The sequence below is a fragment of the Pantherophis guttatus genome, chromosome 3 (assembly GCF_059756535.1).
Source record: "Pantherophis guttatus breed Tessera chromosome 3, ASM5975653v1, whole genome shotgun sequence".
Taxonomy (NCBI): Eukaryota; Metazoa; Chordata; class Lepidosauria; order Squamata; family Colubridae; genus Pantherophis; species Pantherophis guttatus.
Genome location: NC_142065.1, coordinates 190214608 through 190240388, shown reverse-complemented (window position 1 = coordinate 190240388; position 25781 = coordinate 190214608). Strand labels below are relative to the sequence as shown.

General features: G+C 39.7%; 1 protein-coding gene across 5 annotated transcripts in view; it reads left to right on the top strand.

The window, feature by feature from the left end:
• The window catches only part of SNX31 (sorting nexin 31), a 30973-nt gene extending 5192 nt beyond the window's left edge, over positions 1 to 25781 (top strand). For 2 of the 5 annotated variants that reach the window (XM_034422544.3, XM_034422548.3), the window contains exons 5-14: positions 3953 to 4063; positions 5843 to 5933; positions 8113 to 8200; positions 9687 to 9756; positions 10175 to 10267; positions 17745 to 17948; positions 19812 to 19910; positions 20762 to 20839; positions 23532 to 23588; positions 24666 to 25781. In XM_034422544.3, coding sequence (XP_034278435.1) covers positions 3953 to 4063; positions 5843 to 5933; positions 8113 to 8200; positions 9687 to 9756; positions 10175 to 10267; positions 17745 to 17948; positions 19812 to 19910; positions 20762 to 20839; positions 23532 to 23588; positions 24666 to 24764 — 990 coding nt within the window. In that variant the 3' untranslated portion in view covers positions 24765 to 25781. The remainder of the gene's footprint in view (positions 1 to 3952; positions 4064 to 5842; positions 5934 to 8112; positions 8201 to 9686; positions 9757 to 10174; positions 10268 to 17744; positions 17949 to 19811; positions 19911 to 20761; positions 20840 to 23531; positions 23589 to 24665) is intronic. The other 3 variants (XM_034422545.3, XM_087891374.1, XM_034422546.3) reach the window with 3 other exon arrangements.

The window sequence follows — 25781 nt, the reverse complement described above, 5'->3', positions numbered from 1 at the left end:
GGAGTCCATCATAGTTTCAAACAGTCGCTAAGTGACCAGTTGTAACTAAGGACCACCCGTATGTTCAGCTGTGAGCTGTTCTTAATTACTTTCTTCTATGTACATGCCAGCTATTGAGTTCAAACCGCTTTGTCTTTTGGAAATTATTCTTGAAATTAACCATTTTAATCTTGTTCCAGGCTAAAAATAGAGTTATACATTCAGTGATAAATTGCTACTTTTAAAGCAACTCAAACACGGAGAGTGAGATTTTCAGTTTAATAATGTTCTTTATTAGAGTGTACCATGGTTTTTTCCTTGCGTTCAGTTGACCGGAGGAAGGTTTTGCTGTAAAAGTCCTGATACCTTTTTGGTCCTTACAGGTTTCTCAGGAAACATTTTGAAAGGTACATTAAAATATGATAAGCTTCTTGAGGTCCGGCATTAAGTAAATATTTTGGATTTGTGGCAGGACAAGAGGTGAGAGGTGTGTTGACATAAAAATGTCAACATCCCCTTTATGTTACAAGAGTGGTGACACTTATCACTCGATACGTACTTGAAGGCATTGTTGTATTTTTGTTTCTGAACTCTCCATGGCTGAGAAGTTGAAAGAAGTGTGTCAACCTCTTTATGGGACATTCAGTAGTTTCTTTTCCGAGCAATAGAATTTGATGGGGGGCCCTGCTATGTAAAACCATAAGCAGTTCCCTGCTGGATTGGACCCCCTCTAGTCCAACTGCACAAGAAAGTCCCTAGTGGTTGATCTTCAGAGGCCATCATACCACCATCAAGGCTAATTACCGGTACTTCCAAGAATTAGTCCAAGTCTTTTAGTCCAAATAGTCCAAGTCCATACTGGTAGTCAGTAGCACAACTCATAAATTCCAACACACATACGCACACACGCTGTCTTTCCATTGCAGGATGAAGGCTTCTTCTGCATGTTTCCAACCTATACAATCCTGAGCTTTCTTTTCCCAATTGGTGCCTGTGTGTGTGTGTATCAATTAAAATATATAGAAAATAATATTATATTATATTAAAAATATAATCAGCATAAATACATCAGGGCAAAAGTATGTATGTATGTATGTATATGTATGTGACCACATTTTACAATATATTTTTTTGCCACAAATTGGCGTTTATTTCCAATTGGCTGAAATGCACTCACTTAACAATCATGATAGACGCTTAGTGACCCCTGCAAAAAAGGTCATCTAATCGGGCATGGTCACATCAAGTGACCTGCTTAACAACTTGTATGATTTACGACTGTCATCTCGGCCTGAATGTCTACATTGGCCTGTATGGCTGTCCATATTATGCATTCATGCAAAAACTATATACAGCCCATTTTGTTTCTCCCCTAATGAAGGAGTAGGTACCCACTCTTGTGGATGCTTATAGCTGAAACTCTTCATTTGTCAGAATAATCTCCTCCTTTTGTGCTTTCAAGGAAGGCTGCCTGCACACTCTGTAAATTCTCTGTAGATTTCTTCCTAAGGAAATACCTGTGTGCTCTGATTTGCAGTGTTTTCTCTTTCCTGTCTTCTGTGTTGTGTGCTCATTCCATCTGAGTTGAGAAGCATAAAAGGATTGCTTGTACATTTATAGCCTGTACATCTATTGCCAGTCACGTGGGCATGTGGTTGGCATATCATTGGCATAATCTCTGATTAATAAGGCCTGGCCATCTTTTCTAGGGATATCGTCTTGCCGCTTTCACCTCATTTTAAACTATTTCCCTTTAAAGTCGTGGTACATTTGTAAATAATATAAGAAGTCTTCCAATAATTTAATGGAAGCCTCTCTTTCTCTTTTGCCCAGAGCACCACATCATACTGTTGCTCTATAAAATAAGCATAGTAAGCATACCTGATGCACAACCAAATCACTGGGATATAATGAATATGGAAAACAAATATTCTTATTCTATTGCAGTCTAAACAAATAAAATTAAACTGTATAATTTGCCCTGGGAAATGGTCTGCAAATCATATAGCATTCAACAATGCTAACTTTTAATTAAGCGGTTGATGAATATCCCAAGTATTGTTTTTAATTATCAAATGTATTTGGCACATTATCTCCCAAAAGCTTTGGCCTAGACTTGTAATTCAACATTTGCATATTTTCTCCTTGTGTATTGGTGAAATTGTGGGCCCAACTAGTATATTCTTTACAATATGTATCTTGGCTAATTGAGACTGATGTGGACGTGCTATAGGTTGTTGCTATGATTATGATTAGTCACACAGTCAGTCAGATATTTAGACCGGATTTAGCATTTTTGTCTACCTATCAAGTCCTTCCCAAGGACCTGGGATAGGGAGGTATTCTTGTTGGACGGTGTTAAAGTTATCATTGCAGAATATAAACTGTTCCAAGTAAGGCTGCCTTTTACAATTGACTGATGGTGATTTTGGCATTCAATGGCATTCAAATGATGCTCCAGATGTTTTATTTAAGTTTTATTGCACCCAAGAGGTGCAATAATACTATTGGTACTATTTTTGCTTTCTTTTGCCACTGTTTGCAGTTTTTATGTATTTTGTGATTTTCTCCACAGTTCTTTTTCTTCTATTCTGCTTTTTCCAGTACTTCTATGTATACTATGCAGATTTTTTTTTGACTTTCTTATCAACAGTTGTTAGTCTGAAATGTTTTGCAGGTGCTTGTTTGTTTGAACTCTAAAATCCTCAAGCACTTTAGCTTCTTTGTTTTCTGTTACTTTGTCTATTTTGTGGTTTCCCCCTCCCACTCTCCCCCATCAGTTCTTGCTTGCAATCAAATGGTATTTAGGCTGTTGGTTTGAGCTCCAAGCTTGGCAATGTGGTTGCAAACATTTTGTCACCATTCGAGGAGACATCGTCAGTGCGTTTTAATGCACTGACGATGTTTCCTTGAATGGTGACGAAACATTTGCAACCACATTGCCAAGCTCAGAGCTCAAACCAGCAGCCTAAATAACAACCCGAGCTATTAATCTTCAAACACATTTCAGTCAAATGGTATTCTCTGCAGATCTCCCAATGCATCACTGTTGCTAGTTTGTCATTGTCACATCGTTTCTAGTCAGCATATGCAATCTTCTTGCAGCAGCTAACTTGGTGGTGCAATGTTTCTTTGTTATAGATTTGATTTGCATGGCTGCCCATGGCCACCACAGGTTAAAAACAAACCAATAAAACCAATTTTTAAAAAATCAATATACAAACATAAAAACTGTCCATAATCAATTTCAAAACAGAAAATTGTGATCAGCAACAGAAATCCATCCACATCAGCTCTTTGCAGTCATTGTAAAAGCTTCGTACAATGGCTGCACACCCAGTTCCTGCAACAGAGCTTTATCTTCAGGATCTTTCTAAACATTGGGACGGTTGGAGTCAATTTTGGGGGAGGGGCTGACATTTCACAGGGCAGATGCACAGCAGAAAAGACTCTCTTTCCGGGTCCACTAAAATAATAGCATAGATTTCTGCATATCATTTTTTCAATAGGAAAGCTGATTTATGGGAACAATAATAAATGTTATGAAAGCCCAATTGCCATTTATGTACAACAATCCATTGAAGACTATTTAGTCCAATCTAATTAATTTGAGATTGATAATATATGATAATATAATAATTATCAAATGAATGTAGTGGAAATGTTCTGATATCCTGGTATATTTTTTTGTAAGGTATTTTGTAGATTGTCTTGGAACTTTATGAGCAATAAATTAATGAACAGGTTTATTACACCTTTTGCTCCCCTCTGTAAAATATCTAGTTTTTGCCAGAACATTATAACTTCAGAAAAATGATTGGTTTCTTGGAAAAGGTGATATAAGCTTAATGGTTCCTTTACCTTCCCCCTAGTTTAGCACTAAAATACTTTTTCTTGAAATAAAGCCATGTTTTCAGCATACTGATGAGACCACCCATCAATGCCTTCAACCTTAAGCTTTCATGTCTTGCAGGAAACATTTAAAATCCAAACCCAACAAGCTTTTTTGGATGTTTATCTTCCTGGTGGAAGGTATCTCAGGATTGATATTCAGACATCAGATACTGCTGAAAGAGTGCTAGAGGCAAGTAATATATACACATTGATCTGGCAGCATCTCATATGAAGTGTGTCCAAGCATAATTAGCAAACTTCCCATTTTTGAAGTATATTGTTACAGATGCCTCATAAAACAGCAAATGGGCTTACACATCACACAAAGTGAGGGTTGCTTAATTGTGGTTTATTGGTTTATTGAATAAGCCATAAATCTTAAAACCCAGCCACGATAGTTTGTGCACTTGCGCAGCATACTGTGGAATTGCTGTTCAGAGCTATCTGCAGGGTATGGTTTAAAAAATAATACAAAAACAGAAGGAGCTTCAGTTGTATTGTTGTGGCCGCCATCTTGTCTTTATAAACCATGCCAGTCTGTTCTGCCCCAGCTACGGACCCCGAAGAACGCAGCACACACAAAGTCCATACAAACCTTAGTTTACTAATTAAGGACTACTAATGAGTTTTCTTAGTAGTTGTTCGAACACAAGTACAGTTTAAATCAGTCTTTTCTGAACAAGGGCTGTTAATTTAACTTCATTACAGCCGACAAGAATCCAAAGAATAATAACTCAATTCTGAAGCACAGTATTTCAGATAACCGTAATCTTACTGTGGTTGGCAGAATGCCCAGAAGCAATTTGCAGGAAAACTGACAAGAAAGGAGCAAGAGCCGATCAGACGTTTCTGGAATCAAGATGCAAAGGAATATGAACAAAGTTGTTCCCTGCAAATTGCCTCAGTCGTCGTCCTTCCTTAAATAGGCTAGGGGAGTGGCCAATTAGCCCCAAGCCTTACTCTCGAGGAGACCTCCTCCTGAGGAGCCACTCCTGCCTTTTGGCAGCTCTGTGCGCTCATGCATCAAGAAGAGGCTCCTCCTCTTCTTCCTCTTCACTTATGGGAGCTTCTGGAGGTTCTGAAGGCCCTGCTGAATCTCCGCCTCTGGCAGCACATCTTCTCCAGCCTCCTCATTGTCTGACTCGAGTGCCAGCTGCACAGGCTGCTGGCGCATCACCACACCAGCCTCCTCGCTGTCGGAATCAGCTACTAGCTGCACAGGCCGCTGACGGGCCACAACACAGTGGTGGGTTGCTCCAGGTTCTGTCCGGTTCTTGCGAACCGGTAGTAAAAGCAGTGGGAGGCTCCGCCCACCTACCCAGACATCATAATGGATGCTCTGTGCATACGCAGAAGCTTCTGCGCATGCACAGAAGCATGTGCGCGCACGCTCCCATTGCGAACCAGTAAAGGTAAGTAGAACCCACCCCTGGACTATGCCCTGCAGACACCCTTGTTACTATACAAACTATAGTGACTGAGTGCTAAGACACAAACCCATCCAGGCTGGTTTAGGATTCAACTTATTTTTCTCAGGCAGGGTGTGTTGTGACTACCTAAAGAGATAGGCCAGGCAACAAAGGCCTTATTTGTTATAACAATACTTGGGGTTTCATCAGAGGGTCCTTGGGAAGGTTTTTTTAAAAGAAAATATTTCATTTACTTAAAATATTTTATCTTACTTTTCTATCTGAAAAAGACTTGGGAGAAAAAAAATTGTTTTGTATTCATGAAATATGAATACAAAACATTTTTTTTTCTCCCAAGTCTTTTTCAGATAGTGAAAAAGTGAGATAAAATATTTCCTGTAGGAGAGAATTTGTAAAGACACCTACACTCAGTCAGCAGAAGGGCAGGCTAGAGTTTCTTAACGAGCTCACTAATTTTTTAAACAACAACTTAAAATAGTTAATTTGATAACTTTAACTCAACAGTTTAAGGAGAAAATGCATCTTTTGTTTTCCTCCAGGTGATATCATACAAGATTGAACTTTCTAGGGAGCTAATACAATACTTCGGCTTATTTCTTATTCAAGATCACAACAATGGACAAATATCTGGTAAGAAATCTTTTGTGTACCACACATTATTTTCATGTTGCATTTCACCTATATACAGACAGTCCTTACTTAACAGCTGCTTGGTTAGCAATCTTTCAAAGTTACACAGATTCCCCTCCAAAAGGTACTTACAATACAGATCCAAAATGGGTTTCAAAATTTTTTACTACCGGTTCTGTGGGTGTGGCTTGGTGGGCATGGCATGGCTTGGTGAGTGTGGCTTTGTGGGTGTGGCAATGGAAGGATACTGTAAAATCTCCATTCCCACCCCACTCCAGGGGAAGGTTACTGCAAAATCCCCATTTCTCCTGATCAGCTGGGACTTGGGAGGCAGAGAATAGATGGGGGCAGGACCAGTCAGAATTTTTACTACCGATTCTCCGAACTACTCAAAATTTCTGCTACCGGTTCTCCAGAACTGGTCAGAACCTGCTGAAACCCACCTCTGGATCCAACATTCCAACATCCCCCCCAACCCAGGGTCATATCATTGCATTTGAAGTGTTTGGTAACCAGCTTGCATATAGGGTAATTTGCAGTATCTTCTTGTCACGGGACCAAAATTTACAATTTTTTGAAATGGCATATTTAGTTAGGGACACGGTGGCTCAGTGGCTAAGACACTGAGCTTGTCGATCAAAAGGTCAGCAGTTCAGCGGTTCGAATGCCGCATAACGGGTTGAGCTCCTGTTACTTGTCCCAGCTTCTGCCAACCTAGCAGTTCGAAAGCACGTAAAAAATGCAAGTAGAAAAATAAGGACCACCTTTGGTGGGAAGGTAATAGCGTTCCATGCACCTTTGGCGTTTAGTCATGCCGGCCACATGACCACGGAGATGTCTTTGGACAGCGGTGGCTCTTCGGCTTTGAAACGGAGATGAGCACCGCCTCCTAGAGTCGGGAACGACTAGCACATATATGTGAGGGGAACCTTTACCTTTACCTATTTAGTTACCAAAGACTAAACTATGTAAGTACATACCTAATTCTATAAAACACAGCAAAATATCCATTTTCCAAATTGATTATGGCAAATTGATTATGCTTAAGCCAGCTCAACCTGGAGAAAATTCATCTAACATCTTTCAACCTACATATAGTGCAAAAGACAACCCAAATACATTCATTTTCCCCCATCCCACCACCCTGGCAGAACAGACAAACACAGGGGGTATGAAGAAATGCCAGGCTCCCTAATTTCAATACACACACCTATTGCTAACACTTATGGCTATGAACACACATTTGAAAGTAAATGGGGAAAATCTGCTAATATCTTAGAAGCTAGACAGGAGAAGTGAATAAACACAAAATAAATGAATATATGAGTAAGTGAAAACCGTATTTAAATTGCTCCTTGTTTCTTCTTTCTGTGATCATCAGGTTTGCATAATTTATAAAAGTCACAAAAGTCAGCAACTTGTGGCACATACACAGTATACCTAGCACCACCAATCGTGTGTTTAATTAGCATTACATTTAGATATAAATGTACCATATATCAGTGGTGAAATGTAAAATTTGTTACTACCAGTTCTGTGGATATGGCTTGGTGGTGGTGGTGGTGGTTATGTGACTGGGTGGGCGTGGCCACTTTTTTTTTTTTTACTTTTAAAACCATTTTTAAAATGCTTTTAAAAGCCTCTGCCGATCAGGCAACTCACCTGGAATTGTCAGAGCCTTTTAAAAGCATTTTTTCTACAACCTCTTCAGCGGAAGAGGTTGTAAAAAAAATGCTTTTAAAAGCCTCTGACGATCCCAGCTGAGTTGCCTGATCGGCAGAGGCTTTTTTCTCTTTTGAAAGCCTCTGACGATCCCAGCTGAGTTGCCTGATTGGTAGAGTCTTTTTTTTCTTTTAAAAGTATTTTTTCTACATCCTCTTCGAAGAGGCTGAGCCGCGCGATCATCAGAGGCTTTTTACTTTTCGGCAGAAGAGGTTGTAGAAAAAATGCTTTTAATTTTTTTTTAAAAAGCCTCTGATGATTGCGTGGCTCAGCTGTGCATGGGGGGGGCCTCAGGGATGTTTGCTACTGGTCCTCTGAACCACCCACCACCATTGCTACCGGATCGGGCGATTCGATCCAAACCGGGAGCATTTCTCCCCGCCGTATTTCTTTTTAATAGAATTTTAAAACATCAATATGTCTTCTTCCCCCTTTCTTCTTACCCATCCCCCTCCAGTGTTGAAAAAACTAGCAGAATTTGAACTTCCTTATGTGAGTCTCCGGAGTGCGAAAGAATCGGTTTTTAAGATTGGGATCAGAAAATGGTGAGCGGGAAGCAGAAGTGAAATGAGCAAGAAATATTTTAAAAATATCAATGTGCTGGAGGGGAAATGTCATAATGTATTCCATGTATGTTACAGCTTGTGGGAGAGTAATCTATTTTTTTAATTTGACACTTTCCAAATGCATTGGAAGCGGTAAATTCGGAATTCCCAAAAGTTCAAAGAGTTAATGTACATCAGTCAATGTATCGGAAATATTATTGGACAGCATGTCTGAAGTAGAAATCAAATCCAAATAGTCCATTAGCATCTATTGTATTTTTCGGACTATAAGATGCACTTCCCCCCCCCCCAAGTGGTGGAAATGTCTGTGCATCTTATAGAATGAATGTTGCTGAAGCCCCGCCCACCCACTGGCCCCCACCCTTCGGCCTCTGCCTCCCAGCAATTTGCCTCCTTACAGCAAACAGTCTTCTCAGCTTCAGCACAGCCTGATTTAGCACGAACAGCTGATTGGAGGTTGGATCGGCCTCCCAGAATACCAATGATCAGCTGTTTTAGGCTGCGGGGATTGCTGCCACCTATCGCCGCCTCTGCGCACCCCATTTTCGGCCACCGTGCGTCCCATTTTCTGTACATCCCATTTGGTGGCAATAGGCAATGGTGGCGACCCCCGCTGCCTGGAACGGGCCGAAAACGGGATGCATGGAGGCTGAAAATGGAGCGCACGGGGGCAGAAAATGGGATGCACAGAGGCCGAAAATGTGATATGTGGAGGGGACGATAGGTGGCGGTGATCCCCGCAGCCTGGGAGAGCTGATCGTCGGTATTCTGGGAGGCCGATCCAACTGCCAATCAGCTGCTCGTGCTAAATCAGGCTGTGCTGAAGTTGACCAGGTGTTTGCTGTTTGCTGCAAGGAGGCAAATTGCTGGGAGGCAGAGGCAGATTTTTTTTCTTGTTTTCCTCCCCAAAAGCTAGGTGCGTCTTATAGTCTGCAGTGTCTTATAGTGTGAAAAATACAGTAATTTCCACCTTTTGCTTGGATTGTCCATTAAAGTCCATGGTTGAAAAATCTAGTAAAGCCTTTTTCATAGGAATTAAATAATTAAATAACATTTAAGGATATGCGGCCAGTTACATTGTTTTCTCCAGCACCTAATGAGTTTTTTTCAGTAATTCTGTAAACATAGTGTCATCATTGAATATAGAATAGGTTTATCTATTGAATATACAATAGATTCATCATCCTGATGAATAAAAACAAGAACAAAATAAGCTTGTTCTTCCCCATGTGTCATGTATATCTGTGGGGCTTTTGGCACATACATAAAGCCAAGAATACAAAATGATTTTAAGGAATGTATCATACATGTAGTATCAAGCATGATCATAACATGCAATAAAAAGTGTGAACTAATTGCTTTAATTCAGGTTTGTTTGTTTTTTACCTACAATATTTTGGTTATATTTCTCTTTGCATGTATGCCACTGGATTAATGGTTTCCTTTCTTGTACATTTTTGGGCAGGTATATGGATCCTTCTCTAGATAAAGTGTTGATGGACTGTAGAACTTCGGTGAACTTACTTTATATGCAGGTATGCTTAAAAAGAAGTGTGGTCTTTTTAAACATTGCCAGGCAAATTTTGAGATGAATTATCCTATGATTTATTTAACTTTGTCAATTAACACAGTTTCTCAATTCTAACCTGCTACTAGTCTACAGAAAGTAAACATATGTATCAGGGGTGAAATGCTCTCGGTTCGGACTGGATCCAGTAGCGATTGTGGTAGTTGGTTCGGAGAACTGGTAGCAATGGTGGCGTGACGCCTGGTTTTAACCAGGAAGTAATGTGTTTTTTACCCTCTGTGCATGTGCAGAAGGTTTTGCACATGCGCAGAGGGTCTGCCCGGTACATGCATTTCCGAACCGGTAAGGAAGGTAAGTAGATTTCACCCCGATATGTATTCTAGTCTTGCTTATATGCTTTGTTTTGTTTTGTTTTTCTAAAAAAGGTTGTACAGGAGCTAGAGATGAATTGGGTCAAACCTACTGAGGAACAGAGGCAGAAGCTTCTAATGCTGCAAAAAGCACCAAATAAATTGAAGGTAATGTGATTTTTAAATTATGATGGTCCTTTTCAGAATATATGTTATCATGTGAAGATACCAGAGAATGGATCCTTGTTTAAAGGCCGGTCTTTTTCTTCAGTTTTATTTGAGGAAGAATATCAACCTCCTGTCCGTGTTGAGTTTTTCAGATTTTTAAACATCAAATTTAGCCATTTACAAACTGACGGTCAAAATCACCATGTCTAAAATTCAGAAAATGCCTAACTTGACTCTGCTGGCATGTCAACCCCCCCCCCGCGAACAAAAGCAAAACAATTCTCAAACTGCCCCACATCTGCCCTGAATAGTAGCAGATTGTACCCTCTCCAGGCCTTGGCCTCAGTCCTAGGGCCACCATTGCCACTCAAAAAGGCCACTTTATGTCATTCCCCAAGGCTCATGAACCTTGCCTCACTGGATTAACTTGTTCTCATATCATAGCCCATGCAAGCTGTATGGAGAGGAAGCAGCCACTGAAAGCTGTGGCTATTTGCACCAAATCATCAGTGGCAGGTTTGACCATGATGCTGATGATATTTATGGCTGTGTTTACTACATTTCTAGGTCACCTCATTCTTGATCTCCCAACTGAGACATTTGTTCAATAGAGTGAAATACTGTCATACAACAGCAGTTGGGATACTCATCATAATATATAGCCATCTGTGCTTTTGAAAGTGGATGCATAGAGATTTGGTTCATAGAAGCTATGTATTTCTAGAATGTTACAGATAAAACTGCCATTCTATCCAAATCCGTCTGGACTATTGTAACGCTCTCTACATGAGGCTCCCCTTGAGGAGCACTCGGAGGCTCCAACTGGTGCAGAGTGAGGCCACGTGGGTGGTGACGGGAGCGACGTGGCGCTCCCATGTAACACCTCTCCTGCGCGAGCTACACTGGCTCCCGGTGGTCTTCCGAGTGCGCTTCAAGGTTTTGGTTATCACATTTAGAGCGCTCCATGGCTTAGGACCTAGTTATTTACGGGACCGCCTGCTACCACCACTAGCCTCCCACCGACCAGTACGCTCCCATAGAGAGGGGCTCCTCCGGGTGCCATTGGCCAAACAATGTCGACTGGCGGCCCCCAGGGGGAGAGCCTTCTCTGTGAGGGCACCTACTATCTGGAACGAGCTCCCCCCGGAAATACAGAGGATCCCGGATCTGCGTACCTTCCGTCAAGACTCAAGGCTCAAGACTTTCTTATTTCATCAAGCTGGCCTGACCTAAGTCTTTCCCCTTTTTAAATGGAAATTTTAAATTTGGTTTTAAATTATTGGGGTTTTAAATTTGTTCAGCCAAATTATTTAATTCATTTTATTTTATTTTAAATTTTGTATTTATATGTTTTATTCTATGGCTGTTCACCGCCCTAAGTCCTTCGGGAGTAGGGCGGTATATAAATTCAATTAAAAAAAAATATTTAACTATTCTCAGTTAAAAAAAATTTTTTTTTGCAAGATTTAGCCAAGTTAAATACATCTAATAAATATCACAATGAAATTTACTAGGAAGAATGTTTCCATTTTATTTATCAAGTTAGCTGTAACACTATCAAGCACCCTTCTCTTACGGCAGAGGGATTTCCCCTTAATATCCCTACCCCCATATCCTGAAACCCCCCCATAGTTCCAGTGAAGTTGAGTGACTCCTTCTTCTGTTATTGAAGCCCCACCAGAGTCTTCCCCTCTCTTTCAGAAGTAATTAAACTGAAGATTTGTAAAAGATACTCAGCATGCAAATGCTTTTCTGTGAAGCTTCCTCAAATTGCAAATGATCTGAAAACTGAAAAGGAGGCTATTTAAAAAAACACACACGTCCTTTGGGGTTGGAATAATTAGAGTATATTTGGTATAATTGGATTCATGTTTGGAAGCCGAGTTTTGTTTTCTTCTTGCAACTGGAATTTATATATTCATGCAGGGGTCTGGGCCGGAACTGCATTTAATTATATTGAGAGGATAGCTAGACTTTCATCCGTCTTTACATCAGTGCCTTGATGTTCATAATTTATTTATAATTCATTCCTGCACTCAAATAAGCAAACATATACACTGAAATTTATGAGCATCTCTTTCCCTTTTTTTTTCTAATCAAAAGAAAGGGGAAATTGCAACTTACAAGAAATAAATTAGAATGCAGAATGCGGAATACATTCAAACCATTCCTTTTTGATGTCTGTTAAGCTGCAATGTAAGGATATCTGCAAGAGGGACCTAAAGGCTCTGGGAATGGACATTAACAACTGGGAAACCTTGACCTCCGATCGTTCAGCTTGGAGGCTAAAGACGCAGCATGGCCTTTTCCAATTCGAAGAGACACTTGTTCGGCAGGCTGAGGCAAAGAGGCAGTCCCGGAACCAGCGAAATCTGGGGGCTGGGCAGGGGACAGAATGTATCTGCCCTCAGTGTGGAAGGGATTGCCACTCTCGAATTGGCCTTTTTAGTCACACTAGATGCTGTTTTAGGACCTCTTTCCAGAGCACAATATCATAGTCTCTTGAGACTGAAGGATGCCAATGAATGAATTTTTATAAAATGCCTAGGCAAATAGTTAACATGATAAATTATTATATTAAAAATGGGAATAGATTCCAATAGATCTATTGGAAGCATTGCCTTTTGGTAATTGCTTCTATGGCAGCACCAGCTGGATTGGCTTTGTTGTCATTGTCATGCCCTTGTTTTTGGAAGAGATGCAAAGTTATTTGTGCAGGAAGAAGCAGAGGACAAAAAGGTTGCTAGAGGAAGGATGGCTCCTGTGCAAAGATTGGAGTTTTCCCTTATTTAGTCTTGTACCAAACTTTCTTGGGCACAGGTGAATCCAGCCTTCTGATCAGCTTCAGTTCCTGTTTATGAATAGTGATATTCTTCCAATCCATTTCCTATTGTATGCTCAAAAAACCCAAATGCTATAAAATACGGAAGAGAAGCAGAATTTAAGTATTAGTTCAAGCTAAACTGGGAGTACACTTTTGGAAGAACTGGAACGTAAATATACCCAGCAACAGTAGTGGGATTCAAATCCCATTGCTACCAGTTCACTCATGGAGACACCTGGGCAGGTGGGCGGAGCCTCCCGCCGCCGCTGCTACCGGTTCACCCAATCCAGGGCGAACTGGTAGCAATCCACTGCCCAGCAAGGTTATAAATTGCAAATCATACATTATAAGAAAATAAGACTTTTTTTTTTTTATTGAAAAAGTTTTCAAATACAAATTTCCCCCCTTTTTCCCCCCCCTCTCCCTCCCCCTCCCTAACCCCCCCTCCCCACCCATCCCCCCCTGTGACTTCTTCATAACAAAAAAAACCTAATTCCTAACAGATTACTTACTCCCTCCTCTAGATATTGACCTTTACTTACTAAAAATATTATTAATATTATAACATCCCCCTTTATCCATACATATCAAAAAAGAGAAAAGAAAGGGGAAAAAAAAAGACATTATACTATGACATTATAGAATAACTTCTCCACTTTAAAACTATACGATAAGTCCTACTTTAACATTTAATCTTCTATATATATTACTATAACATTTCAAAGCGGCCTTCCCCATAAAATCTAGTTTAACATTTATTCCACTCTATCCATTTCCTCCACTCCCCTAAATATAACACTTAAAAATCCCTTTTCTTAGACTAATCAATCTACTAACTAGCTTATTCACCCACTATCATGCAAAATTGCCATACACAACATTTCTTAACATCTTTGATTCACTGCCCACACTACTTAAAAATATATGTCTATATTTTCCATTATATCTAAATAAAAAAAAAGAAAAGACAATGACTTTAAATTTATAATCCATATAGTATCTTCTTTGAGGTCTTTCCACTGGATTGGTAGAACCAACATCCATAATCGGGTAACATAGCTTACTGGTGCAACAGTTTATTCAGGATCTTCAATCATATCTGCCCCCATCAGTAGTAAATATCTTCTTATATGTATAAAAGTAAAAACAACCACCCGAGTGGCATTATAATTATATTCCATATAGTAATAATTGTGGGTTTCATCAGGATTATTAATTCCCATCATCGTAGTGGGTAACAACCCGATCTTCTGCATGCCCCAGCATAATTCTCTTGCCTTGTGATTCAAGATAATATAATATGTTTATCAACACAAAAAGAAATTCCAAAATGGATAATTCAAATCCATCAGTTTAAGGCTCATTTCACATCCCCAGATTACGGCCATGCAGAGATCTGCCACAAACCTCAGGATGATATTAACCAATACGTCGCCTCTTCTGTGTTTACACATAATCGTTCATATTTTAAAATCACTGGCTTCACGGTTGCCTGATTTAGAAATTTCTATTTCTATGCCACCTATTTCTTTTTTTCTTTTCTTTTTGTGGGTTCGGTTTCCATCCTGGTTCCCTTTCTACAAAATATGTATCATCTGGTCGGTTTTTATTCTGCTTTGTAGATTGGTCTTGTTGGTTTTGCTTTTGTATCTCATATTTCTTTTTTATCCCTTGTATATCCCCTAATTGGTTTCCATGTTTATCCTTGCCTTGATAAGTCATCACATTAAGATTAGATGCCTCTTCTCTCAAATTTGTAGATAGTCCAGCTGGGGTATCCAATAAATCCAAAGGCAATTCATCTGGTACAGTCTCTGTAATTCGATATTTTACCTTTATTTCCGGCTCCTTCTGCTTATCCTGTATTATACCTGGAGATGTTAAGTTCATTTTCAACCTATTTTGATAAAATTCTTCCGCTCTTTCAACAGTATTTAGCTGATATCTTTCTCCTTGGTATCTAAATATAATACCAACTGGGGCGTCCCACCTGTAGGAGATATTTCTCTTTTTTAACTCATTCACCAGAAAACCAAATTTCTTCCTTTCCATCAATATCTTAGGTGGGAGTTCCTTGTAAATCCAAATCTTTCTTCCATACAATTGCAAATTAGAATTGAAGGAATTTTGAACGATATTATTTCTAATTTCCTTATCTGTAAAATAAATCACCACATCTCTAGGCAATTGCCTTTGCTTAGCAATCCAGGAGTTGATTCGATAAGCTCTGTCGATCCTACAAAACACTTCGTCAGGTTGAACCTTTAGAATCCCAGCTAGAAATTCAGAAGATATTTTCCTTAAATCATCTCTATTATTTTCCTGCAAACCTCTTAATCTTATCGCATATTCTGTGAAATTATATTGTACCATTAAAATCTCTTTTTCAATCTTCTTTTGCAGATTTTCTGCATTACCATACTTTTGATCAGCATCCATTTTAGGTTTTTCTTCTAAGCTATTATCCTGAGTGTTTGTCAAATCATTTTCAATTTTTTGAATTCTATTGTCCAATTTATCTTGAATTTCTTCCATTTTAGACTCTAGTACATTAGTATTTGTGTCCAACTGTATCATAAATCCTGTAAAACCATTAACCACTTTTAAGATTTTTTTCTCCAAAAAATCAAACTTAGATTTCACCAATTCTTTAATTTCCTGCTTAAATTTTTCAAATTGCTGATTCACAATCTCCTCCCTTCTTTCAATCTCCTCTATAAAAAATTCTATTATATTAAAATCAGGTTTCTGAGACTGAAGAATTAAGACTTGTTCCTTTAAGTTGTTGGTGGGGGGATCCCCCCCCCTTCTTGTTTATCTGACTTTATGAGTCTCAGTGCCATGTTTCCGCCCAGGCAGGCTTTGTTAAAAAAAAAGCAAGAAGAAAAAAAAAAAGGACTTCTTTCCAATCAACAACAATATCAGGTCTCCAAGGGAAAAAAAAGAGAAAAAGACACAGGAGCGAAGTTTTGTCTACAAATGTAGCCAGTGGTATTTATTCCGCTACATTGTAGTAATAGAAAACGGAAGGACTTTCCCTTTCAGCCTCTCCTCTTCAGCCAACGCCATTTTAAAAGGCTTTTTTTTTTCCTCTTTCTTTTCCTCCTCTCTCTTAAGTAATTTTTTTTTAAAAAATCAGTAAAATACTTGCGGTTCAATATTACAGGTCCAGCTCACATTTTCTTTGAGTAGTCTGTTAAATTTGCAGGCTTGCTTTTGACGCCTGGCTCTGCATCAGCAGAGGTCTCCCAAAGCCCGGAGCGGCGGCTGGGGATACGGGGCATCTCATCTGCTCCGTCCCAAAAGTAAAAAAAAAACCTTTGGGACTCCGCAGAGAGTTCTACCCACCCCTGCCAGCTCTATCTCCGTTTCCTCATGGAAACGGAGTTTTTTCGAGCCGCCATTCCGTTTTGAAGGCGGCTCTAACAGGCGATGGAAGCTGACGATCCCAAAGGAATGTCTGGCAGCGACAAACAGCAACCCGGAAGTCAAGACTTATTTTTTCAGACCTTTATAGGAGGGGTGAAATGCTATCAGTTCGCACTGGTTCGGGCGAACTGGTAGTGATAAAAGCTACCGGTTCATCCGACAATCAGCTGTGCCACGTGATTTATATTCACTAGAAATCAGGAAATCCTGCTTTCTAGCAAATCTAAATCGCGTGGCACAGCTGTTTCCCCCCCTCGCTGTTCTACTTACTTTGTTAAGCCTTTTTTTCCTGCATGAAGCGCCAGTTTGGTGTGCATTGTGTATGTGCGCATGCAGCGTGCATTTGGTACACACTGCATGCATGCGCAGTGTGCTTTGGCATGCACTGAACATGTGCGCGTGTAGCACACATTTGGCATGCACCACGCATGCGCGGGCAGCGAACTGGCGGCAATCCGCAGAGGATTTCACCACTGCTTTATAGACTATGTGGGTGAATTTTGTACATTTGGAACTATTCCCCATGATAACAATAGTTTACTGGAAACTATAGTACGTAACTGTCAAGAAGAATCCTTAACATCTGAAGATGTAGAAAAGGAAATGCAAGTTACCTACCCAGAGAATTAAGTATATATTGGTGGGCTGCTCCTGGAATGCACATTTTTCCCCCTCAATTAAATATTCCCTTATAACTTTTGGAATTTGTATTTTCATTGAATCATTGCATTGAGTTCCATACTCTTCAGTTAGCTGGGACTTGGTCATATTGTATGATAACAAAGGGCTTTGGAGCCATCTAGACCCTTGTAAGGGGATGTGGTGGCTAAGACGCTGAGCTTGTCGATCGAAAGTTCAGCAGCTCAGCGGTTCGAATCCCTAGTGCCACGTAATGGGGTGAGCTCCCATTACTTGTCCCAGGTTCTGCCAACCTAGCCGTTCGAAAGCACGTAAAATATGCAAGTAGAAAAATAGGGACCACCTTTGGTGGGAAGGTAACAGCGTTCCATGCGCCTTTGGCATTTAGTCATGCTGGCCACATGACCATGGAGACATCTTCGGACAGCGCTGGCTCTTCAGCTTTGAAACGGAGAAGAGCACCATTCCTTAGAGTCAGGCACATATGTGCGAGGGGAACCTTTATCTTTAGACCCTTGTGAAGTTGGTTGTGTTGCATACCTTTACAGATGTTATGTGTAACCTACTGCCGTTTCTCTTGCACAGTTTTTAGAGCTGGTTCGAGAGATCCAGCATTATGGATATATACAACTTGCTCCTTGTTCCTGTGACTACCCTGAAGTTGGTTGTACTGCTACTATTCATGTGGGAAATAATGAGATTAGCTGCTGCATAAAGTTGCCTGGTAATCAGATCAAAGACGTCAATTTCAAAATCAACAGGATAAGGTGCTGGCAAGTCACATTTCTTGTAAGTACCTTTTGTATAATTTCGTATATGTCAAGTACTTGTTTAAGGGTTATTTTCTGAGGGGGTTGATTGTTGTTGTTGTTGCTGTTGCTGTACCTCCTCCAGAAATCCTCTTATGTGCATTAATATTCTTGCCTTATATAAATAGGACTGTGAAGAATAACACATAGTCCATACATAGATTGTGTGTGTGTGTTTGCTGAACATCTGGTAAGCTATTTGTGCAATCATTGTATCCCATCATTGGCCATATTTTAGGACAATCTTCATTGACCATGTCTTAGAACAAACTGATATTCTCCATGTGTGTTGAAATTGTAACTCTCAGAAAGCCTGGAAATTTGGCATTGTGTTTCAAACACATTGAGACTACCAAGTTGGGAAAGACTATTAGGAAATGCCCTTTGTAACCCAGGCCCCCAGCTTGAGCCCCTATGAGACTAATGTAACCTTTGAGCTACCTGTTGGCAGGGTTGGAGACCCCTGAACTAGAGTAATTGGACCCTGCCTTTTTTCATTACAGAAATAAAAAGACTCCCAGGCAAGCATTAACAGTCTATCTATTGTTGGTGGCTGGCAGAATCTGCCCCTTATCTTGCCTTTATCTTTACAAAGGCCTTCTGGTTAATGTGGTGATCTAATCAGAGCCCAAGAAGAAGACAGCAAGTAACTTAAGATCCCATCCCTTAATCATGGTTTTTAACTGTTGGCTATACACGCGTGTCTATATATTTTATAAAAGGGTCTGAAAAAGGACATACTTTTTTTCAAAATTTTGCAGTTTATCCAGGGGTGAAATGTAAAATGTGTTACTACTGGTTCTGTGGGCATGGCTTGGTGGTGGTGGGGGTCATGTGACTGGGTGGGCATGGCCAACTTTTTTTTTTTTTTTTTTTTTACTTTTCAAAGCATTTTTTCTAATGCTTTGAAAAGCCTCTGCTGATCAGGAAACTCAGCTGGGATCGACAGAGAGGCTTTTTAAAAAATATCTGTCTGCCGATCAGGAAACTCAGCTGGGATTGTCAGACACTTTTCAAAGCATTTTTTTTTTACCACCTCTTTGGCCAAGAGGTTGCAGAAAAAAATGCTTTGAAAAGCCTCTGACGGTCCCAGCTGAGCCGCAGGATCATCAGAGGCTTTTTTTTTAACTTTTAAAAGCATTTTTTCGTCTGAAGAGGTGGTAGAAAAAATGCTTTTAAAAGTAAAAAAAAAAAGCCTCTGATGATCCTGTGGCTCAGCTGGGCATGGTGGGGGGAGGGTGCAGGGATTTTTGCTACTGGTTCTCCGAACCACCCGCCGCCATCGCTACTGGATCGGGCGATCCGGTCTGAACCGGGAGCATTTCACCCCTGAGTTTATCGTCATTATTAAAATATGTGCATGATGGAGTTCTTGATAGAATCTCGTAGTATCACAAGCCTCTGAGCCAGGAAGACGTTTTCTGTATTTGATATTTTATTCAAACTTGGAGCTGCCTGGTGATGGAAGGTAAAACTGGACTCTATGAAATGGAAATATGATCCTTCCAGTCCGTTCCTTCCAAAATATCCCTGTTAAATTCAAGAAAGGGCATTTTTCAGGATCACAATGCTGAGGTTTTAACAGTCTGCAAATACTAATTGTAGATGGTGAGGAGCTATTTTCTTTTATTATTATGTTTTCCATTTTCTATCTGACATCTTATTGTGTATCTCTGTTGTTCTACACAGCCTTTCCAAGCCGGATCCTTGTTCATTTTCCCTGCCTTAGCAGAAGTGACTTTTCCCTATAAAAAGAACTACACAGTCTGGAGGGAAGAATTTAGGATATACTGTTCTATGGCTTTTGTTGTTCTTGATATTCTTTTCCATTTTGACTATTCAGGGATCAGTTTTAGGCCACGGACTTGATCAATTCTTGGAACTCAGAATTGAGTACAATGAATCCGATAAGTGGAGATGGATTGTCTTCAACACAAAGCAGGTTTGTTTGGGTTCATATATAAGATTATTATATGGTTCCATAAATATCAGGGTTACTAATCTTTTCCAGCTCAGGTACACATTCTCAGTACTTGGGCTTTTTTGCGCTGTATAGATAAGAGGGAAGATTGGCTTTACCTGTAATTGGTAACTCTTGGCTCACAAGTTAGAAAGCTGCTTGTGCACTTTTTAAATAATGTTTGTTAAGGATATTGTTGTTGTGTTACCAACCAGCAGAGTGTAGAGCACAGAGAAACGTTGCTGAGAGCAATGAATAAGAGATGTGCAAACTGGTTTATCAAAAATTTACTTTATAGTGAAAAAACAATCTCATAGTCTTTAAATCAATCCAAGTCTTTGCCAGTTAAATCAGTCCAGTTTATCATTTGGGGAGGTGTGTTTTCAATTCAATACCACCTTCAGGTAAATCATAGGTTGACATCGGGGTGAAATCCAGCAGGTTCTGACAGGTTCTGGAGAACTGGTAGCAGAAATTTTGAGCAGTTCAGAGAACCGGCAAATACCACCTCTGGCTGGCCCCAGAATGGGGTGGGAATGGAGATTTTGCAATATCCTTCCCCCAGGAGTGGGAAGGGAATGGGGATTTTGCAGTATCCTTCCCCTGGAGTGGGGTGATTTTGCAGTATCCTTCCCCTGGAGTGGGGTGGGAATGGAGATTTTGCAGTATTCTTCCCCGCCACGCCCACCAAGCCACACCACACCCACCAAGCCACGCCCACAGAACTGGTAGTAAAAAAATTTGGATTTCACCACTGGCTGAGACTAATATAAACCATAAAAAGGAATTCAATAAGAAAGACTTTTAATGAAAACTTAATTCCATCTTTGTAGGCATTCCTTCTGAGCAGTTGCTTAAAAAAGATAATATCAGAGCAGCTGATGACAACAACCAAGAATGATCAAGAAATGGTGAGCAAAGTTGATAATCTTATTTCCCCGAACATGGATGTTGTTAGCAGTATCATTATCATGCAGAGTGATGACCTACTGTGTGTATATCCGTGATTTTCTTGTGGCTTTCTTGCCACAATATTCTGTTTCTAAGATGTAAGATTCAGTAAAAAGGGGCATCCCCACGTGCGGATTTTGAGCATGTTCCAAATCTGCTCTGAACTTGTGTGATTATATAGCGCTGGATTCTTTCAAGTGCTGAGATAATATTTTCCTGGCTCGGTGTAGTTTATTTGATATCCAAGCAAAACTGGCATTTTCTCTGCAGTGCTATGACTTCTGGTTGGCTCTGTTCCCATTAACAGGATCCCATCACTTATTTTCTCCTCATCCTCCCACCAGAATTAGGGGATTGCAAAATCATCAAGTTTTCCCTTTGTCCTTTTCTGTTTTCCTGAATCCATCTGAATACTCAGCTCTCTTTTGATGAAATGAGAAAGTAACTCAGCAGTGCACTAAATCATAATATTATTTCAACCTCCAATCTTTCCATCTAACTATTACTTTATGTAAAAGTGTGTTTTCTTATTTCTATCTCTATTCTAGCTTTTCATTAGGCCATCATTATTTTAGAAAAGAAGAAGGAAAAGAAAATATTTCCTTTCTATCCATCATCTCTTGCCCAATTTAACACTTCAATTCTTATTCGTTTTTTAACTTGCCTCCCATACTCCTCTCTTGGATCTTTATGTCTATCAACACCTACGTCTTCACCGTTCAATCTGGGTATTTCTCCCATCTCTATCCTCCTAAGCTGCCAGGTCTGCCAGGTCTCCATGCCCTGAGAGCAGTCAGTCTTTCTTTACAAGTCCCACGGTTCATATTGTCATATCAGGTGCAGTGTGCCAGTCACTGAAGGCTCCTTTCTTCAGCGTCTAGGCTCAGTGCCTGAATCTTCTGGTGTTGCACCTGGCTGGTTTTCTGGCTGACATTCAACCCCTCCCCCCCTCATTTGCTGACACTGTTTCTCTCAGTCCAGTGTTGACTGACTACAAGGAGAAAGCAGCTGCTGTGTTAGAAGGGGAAAACATGGAGAGTCATATTAATTGTGTTTTATTAATTTATTTGGCCTGGTACTGTCAGTTTCTTTGTTCTGCTCACTTTAAAATGTGCCCCCCCCCTGCAAATATCTCATGGTGTAAAGAATGTCATATTGTCTTGTGTAAGAATTTTTTAACTCGAAGTAATTTTAGTCTTCTCTCTGACCGCCAGCAACCACTATCTTCTATCTGGTGGTAACAAAACGAAAGCAAAATTTTAGAAAATGATTACATACGCTTTTCCTTAATTGTTACATGAATGCTGTTGCCGTAAGAAGTTCTTATAGCAATGATGGTTGTTATAAAAGCAACCTTTACAGTTAGTTCTTCAATCTCATTCAGTTAAAGGTAGTTTATACGGTACCTCTCTGGATAATCCATGCACTATTGAACTGTTAGGGGGAAAAATCCTACCATTCAGTTAGACCAGTTTTTCTATAACTTGTTTTATTATAACTGTTCTCTAGAACAATGCTTCTGAACTTTTTTTTCCACATGGCCCCCTTCCAACTTCATTTCTCTCCTGCGCCCCTTTCCCTTCCCGGTCTTGATCCTATTACCAGTAAAAAAAGATTAGCACTTACCCATTTGGCCTGAAAATAGAATACATGTATATTCTATTCTGACAAACTTCACAGTATAATACATTTTGCTTTTCTCTGGTCCCTTGGCACAGGCCATGGCCCCAGTTACATGATTTATGCCTATGGCCCCCTTGAAATATCCTAAGCTCCCAGGTAGCCATATGGCCCTCAGCTAAGAATTGCTACTCTAGAGTACTGTATCACAAGCTCAGCATTTTAAAGATGTGTGGATTTCAATTCCTAGCCAGCGTCCACTCATCTTAAAGTTCTTGATACTGAAAAACAGTATGTTAGAAGGATGTAAAATTGACCTTGATCTTCTACATGGCATCTTTTCAAATATCTGTCATTGGTAGAGGATTGAAATGTAACAAAATTTCATTTTATTTTTTTTTTAAATTTGATTTATATGCTGCCCTTCTCCGGAGACTCAGGGCGGCTTACAATGCGTTAAGCAATAGCCTTCATACTTTTGTATATTTATACAAAGTCAGCTTATTGCCCCCACAAACTGGGTCCTCAGTCATTTTAATGTACAGTATGCCAATTAGTATACATTTAAAGTGACAATAAAGTTATTCTAAGTTCATCTGCTTTTATTTTCTTTCCTCAAAAACACTCCACTCCGTCATTTCTGATCAGAGATTAAAACAAAGTCCTTTGGTCATTTTCATTCCCCTGCTCAGCCCCTGTTTTAATTTCTCTAAAACTGTAATGATGCAGAGAACAGAACATAGTACTTAAGGTGGGGTCCGGCCAGGGGAGGGTTCTACTTACCTTTACTACCGGTTCACATTGTGCCCACGTGTAGATCACTTCTGATGATGTCCGGGTCAGTGGGCAGAGCCTCCCACCGGTTTTACTACTGGTTCTATAGAACTGGTCCGAACTGGGAGCAACCCACCACTGGGTCCAGCCAAAGTAAGAACTCCGCTCAAGGAAATAAACTTGATTTAACATTCTGGCTACCTGCGTTTCCTTTTTGTGTAACCTTTTTTTTCTTTCTCATTTAACCTGTCTATTTAGCAGATTGAGCATCCAGAATTAGATACAGCTAAGAAAGGAAGCATCCGTCCAAGTCAGGTGTGTAAATTAAATTACATAATTTGGGTGGAAAAGACTGGGTTGAGTAGGGGGGATCCGAGGTGACAATTATGCTTGGAAGTTTGAAGCTATTAGTGAACCTCATCATCTAATGCTATAAATTGCATCAACCCATGGCTAATTTTGATCATAGTTAGCTTAATACATTACAGTTGCTGAGTTCATACATTGCGCTAAGTCACAAACCAGAGTGAATATAAACTAGCTGCATTCCTATCTTTTCTGATGACAATGTCTTAAAGCAAATATGGATATCTCAGGTTTAGCAGTGCTTAGCCAGGCAAATCTCAATATTCCTGTTGGGCAGATTATGAACCATGGGCAAACCATGGAGAACAAGTCACAATTTCTCAATCTTGATAACGATCACTGGTTGAGAATAGCAAGAGAGCTCTTTCCCATGGCAATGAGCAGTGGTGATACAGCTATCTTCTCAAGAGTCAGTGGGGTTAATGAAAATAAGAGGGAATATTTAGTTGAAGTATGTTATGTATGTTTAGTGGGGAATAGGAGCACTCAAAAGTAGCCTATTGCAGATCATAATCCACTGGGCAGCCACAAAGATTCTGTGAACACCAGTGCAATCCCCAAACTTAAAATATTTGCCTTGCCAGGACTATTGCAAATGGCCTGTGGGACTTCATTGCAAATGAAATGTAGGGGCTGAATTTATTAGGGCGTTTGCTGATTCAAATCAAACAACTACTTTAAATTTCTGATAGCATCACGAAATTTTGTTCCTCATCTATAATTCTTTCTTCTTTAACTCCTAAATGCCAAAGGGGGATACTTGAAACACAACAACAAATACACTGTATTGTTATATGGATATTATTATCTTTTTAGTATAATTTGATATTGTTTGCCATGCTTAAATTCATTTGCTACAGTGATAACCATACAGCATTTGCTGGATCAGACCCCTGAAAATTCTTTTTTTGTTAGTTTAAACCTAAACTCAACATGAAATTCTTTCTCTTAATCCTAAATTTGGTAGTAGTTCCCCCCCCAATGCTTTTATTTTGGTCAATGAATCATATTTTTTATTCTCTACAGATATTTCATTCTGGTTTTAAGTCAAGAAAATGGCTACACAGTAGTAGATCAAATGAGGACGATTGTGTATTTGAGAAGATAAGCGAAGAAGATTTGTGATTGACGCTGATACAAAGAGTATTCATTCTTGCTGGTTTTAAAATATCACTTAGCCAAGATCCTTACTGGCAAGTTGCATCATTTAGGGTCCCAGCCATTACAGGTAGTCCTTGACTTACGACCACAATTGAGCCTAGAATTTATGTTGCTAAGTGAGACATTTGTTAAGTGAATTTTGCCCCATTTTACGACCTTTCTTGCCACAGTTGTTATGTGAATCACCGCAGTTGTTTAGTAACATGGTTGTTAAGTGAATCTGGCTTCCCCATTGACTTTGACTGTCAGAAACCCTACAAAATGTGACCCTAGGACACTGCAACCGTCATAAAAATGAGTCAGTTGACATACGTCTGAATTTTGATCATGTGACCATGGGGATGTTGCAACGATTGTAAGTGTGAAAAATGGTTAGAAGTCATTTTTTTCAGTGGCATTGTCACTTTGAACTTTTGTAAGTTGAGGCCTACCTGTACTACGTCAAAATTACAAGAGGACAGGTTTTATATTGTTTTAATAACAGCCAATGCAAAAGTCCTCAAGCACCGGAAATCCTGCTGTAGACAATTTGCTGCAGCTAGGAGATTTGTAAATATTTTACCCACATTTGTTTTTGTATTTTTTAAAAAAGACCTTAAAATGAGAAATAGATTCTAGATCAAAATAACACCTACCATTCCCTGAAATTGTCAGACAAAATGTACTTAAAAGTTTGGACAAACAAATCCTCATTACTGTTCTTTTGGGATGCAAACTTTCCCAGATGCTTTAATCAGATGATAAATTATGCAATGCGCTGAATGATATGAATTTCGTATGATGAAAGTTTAGTGTCTCAAAATCTCCTATTTGAACTGGAACTCACTTTATACAGGCCGAAAATGTATTTGTAGGGCATTTTTATAGCCCCATAATTTTATCTAGAATTCTTCACTGAAAAATCTACGTTGTTTGATTATTCTTCCCCTTTTCCTTCTTTGTACTGATAAATGAAATAAACTGCCATTTGGACTATTGGAA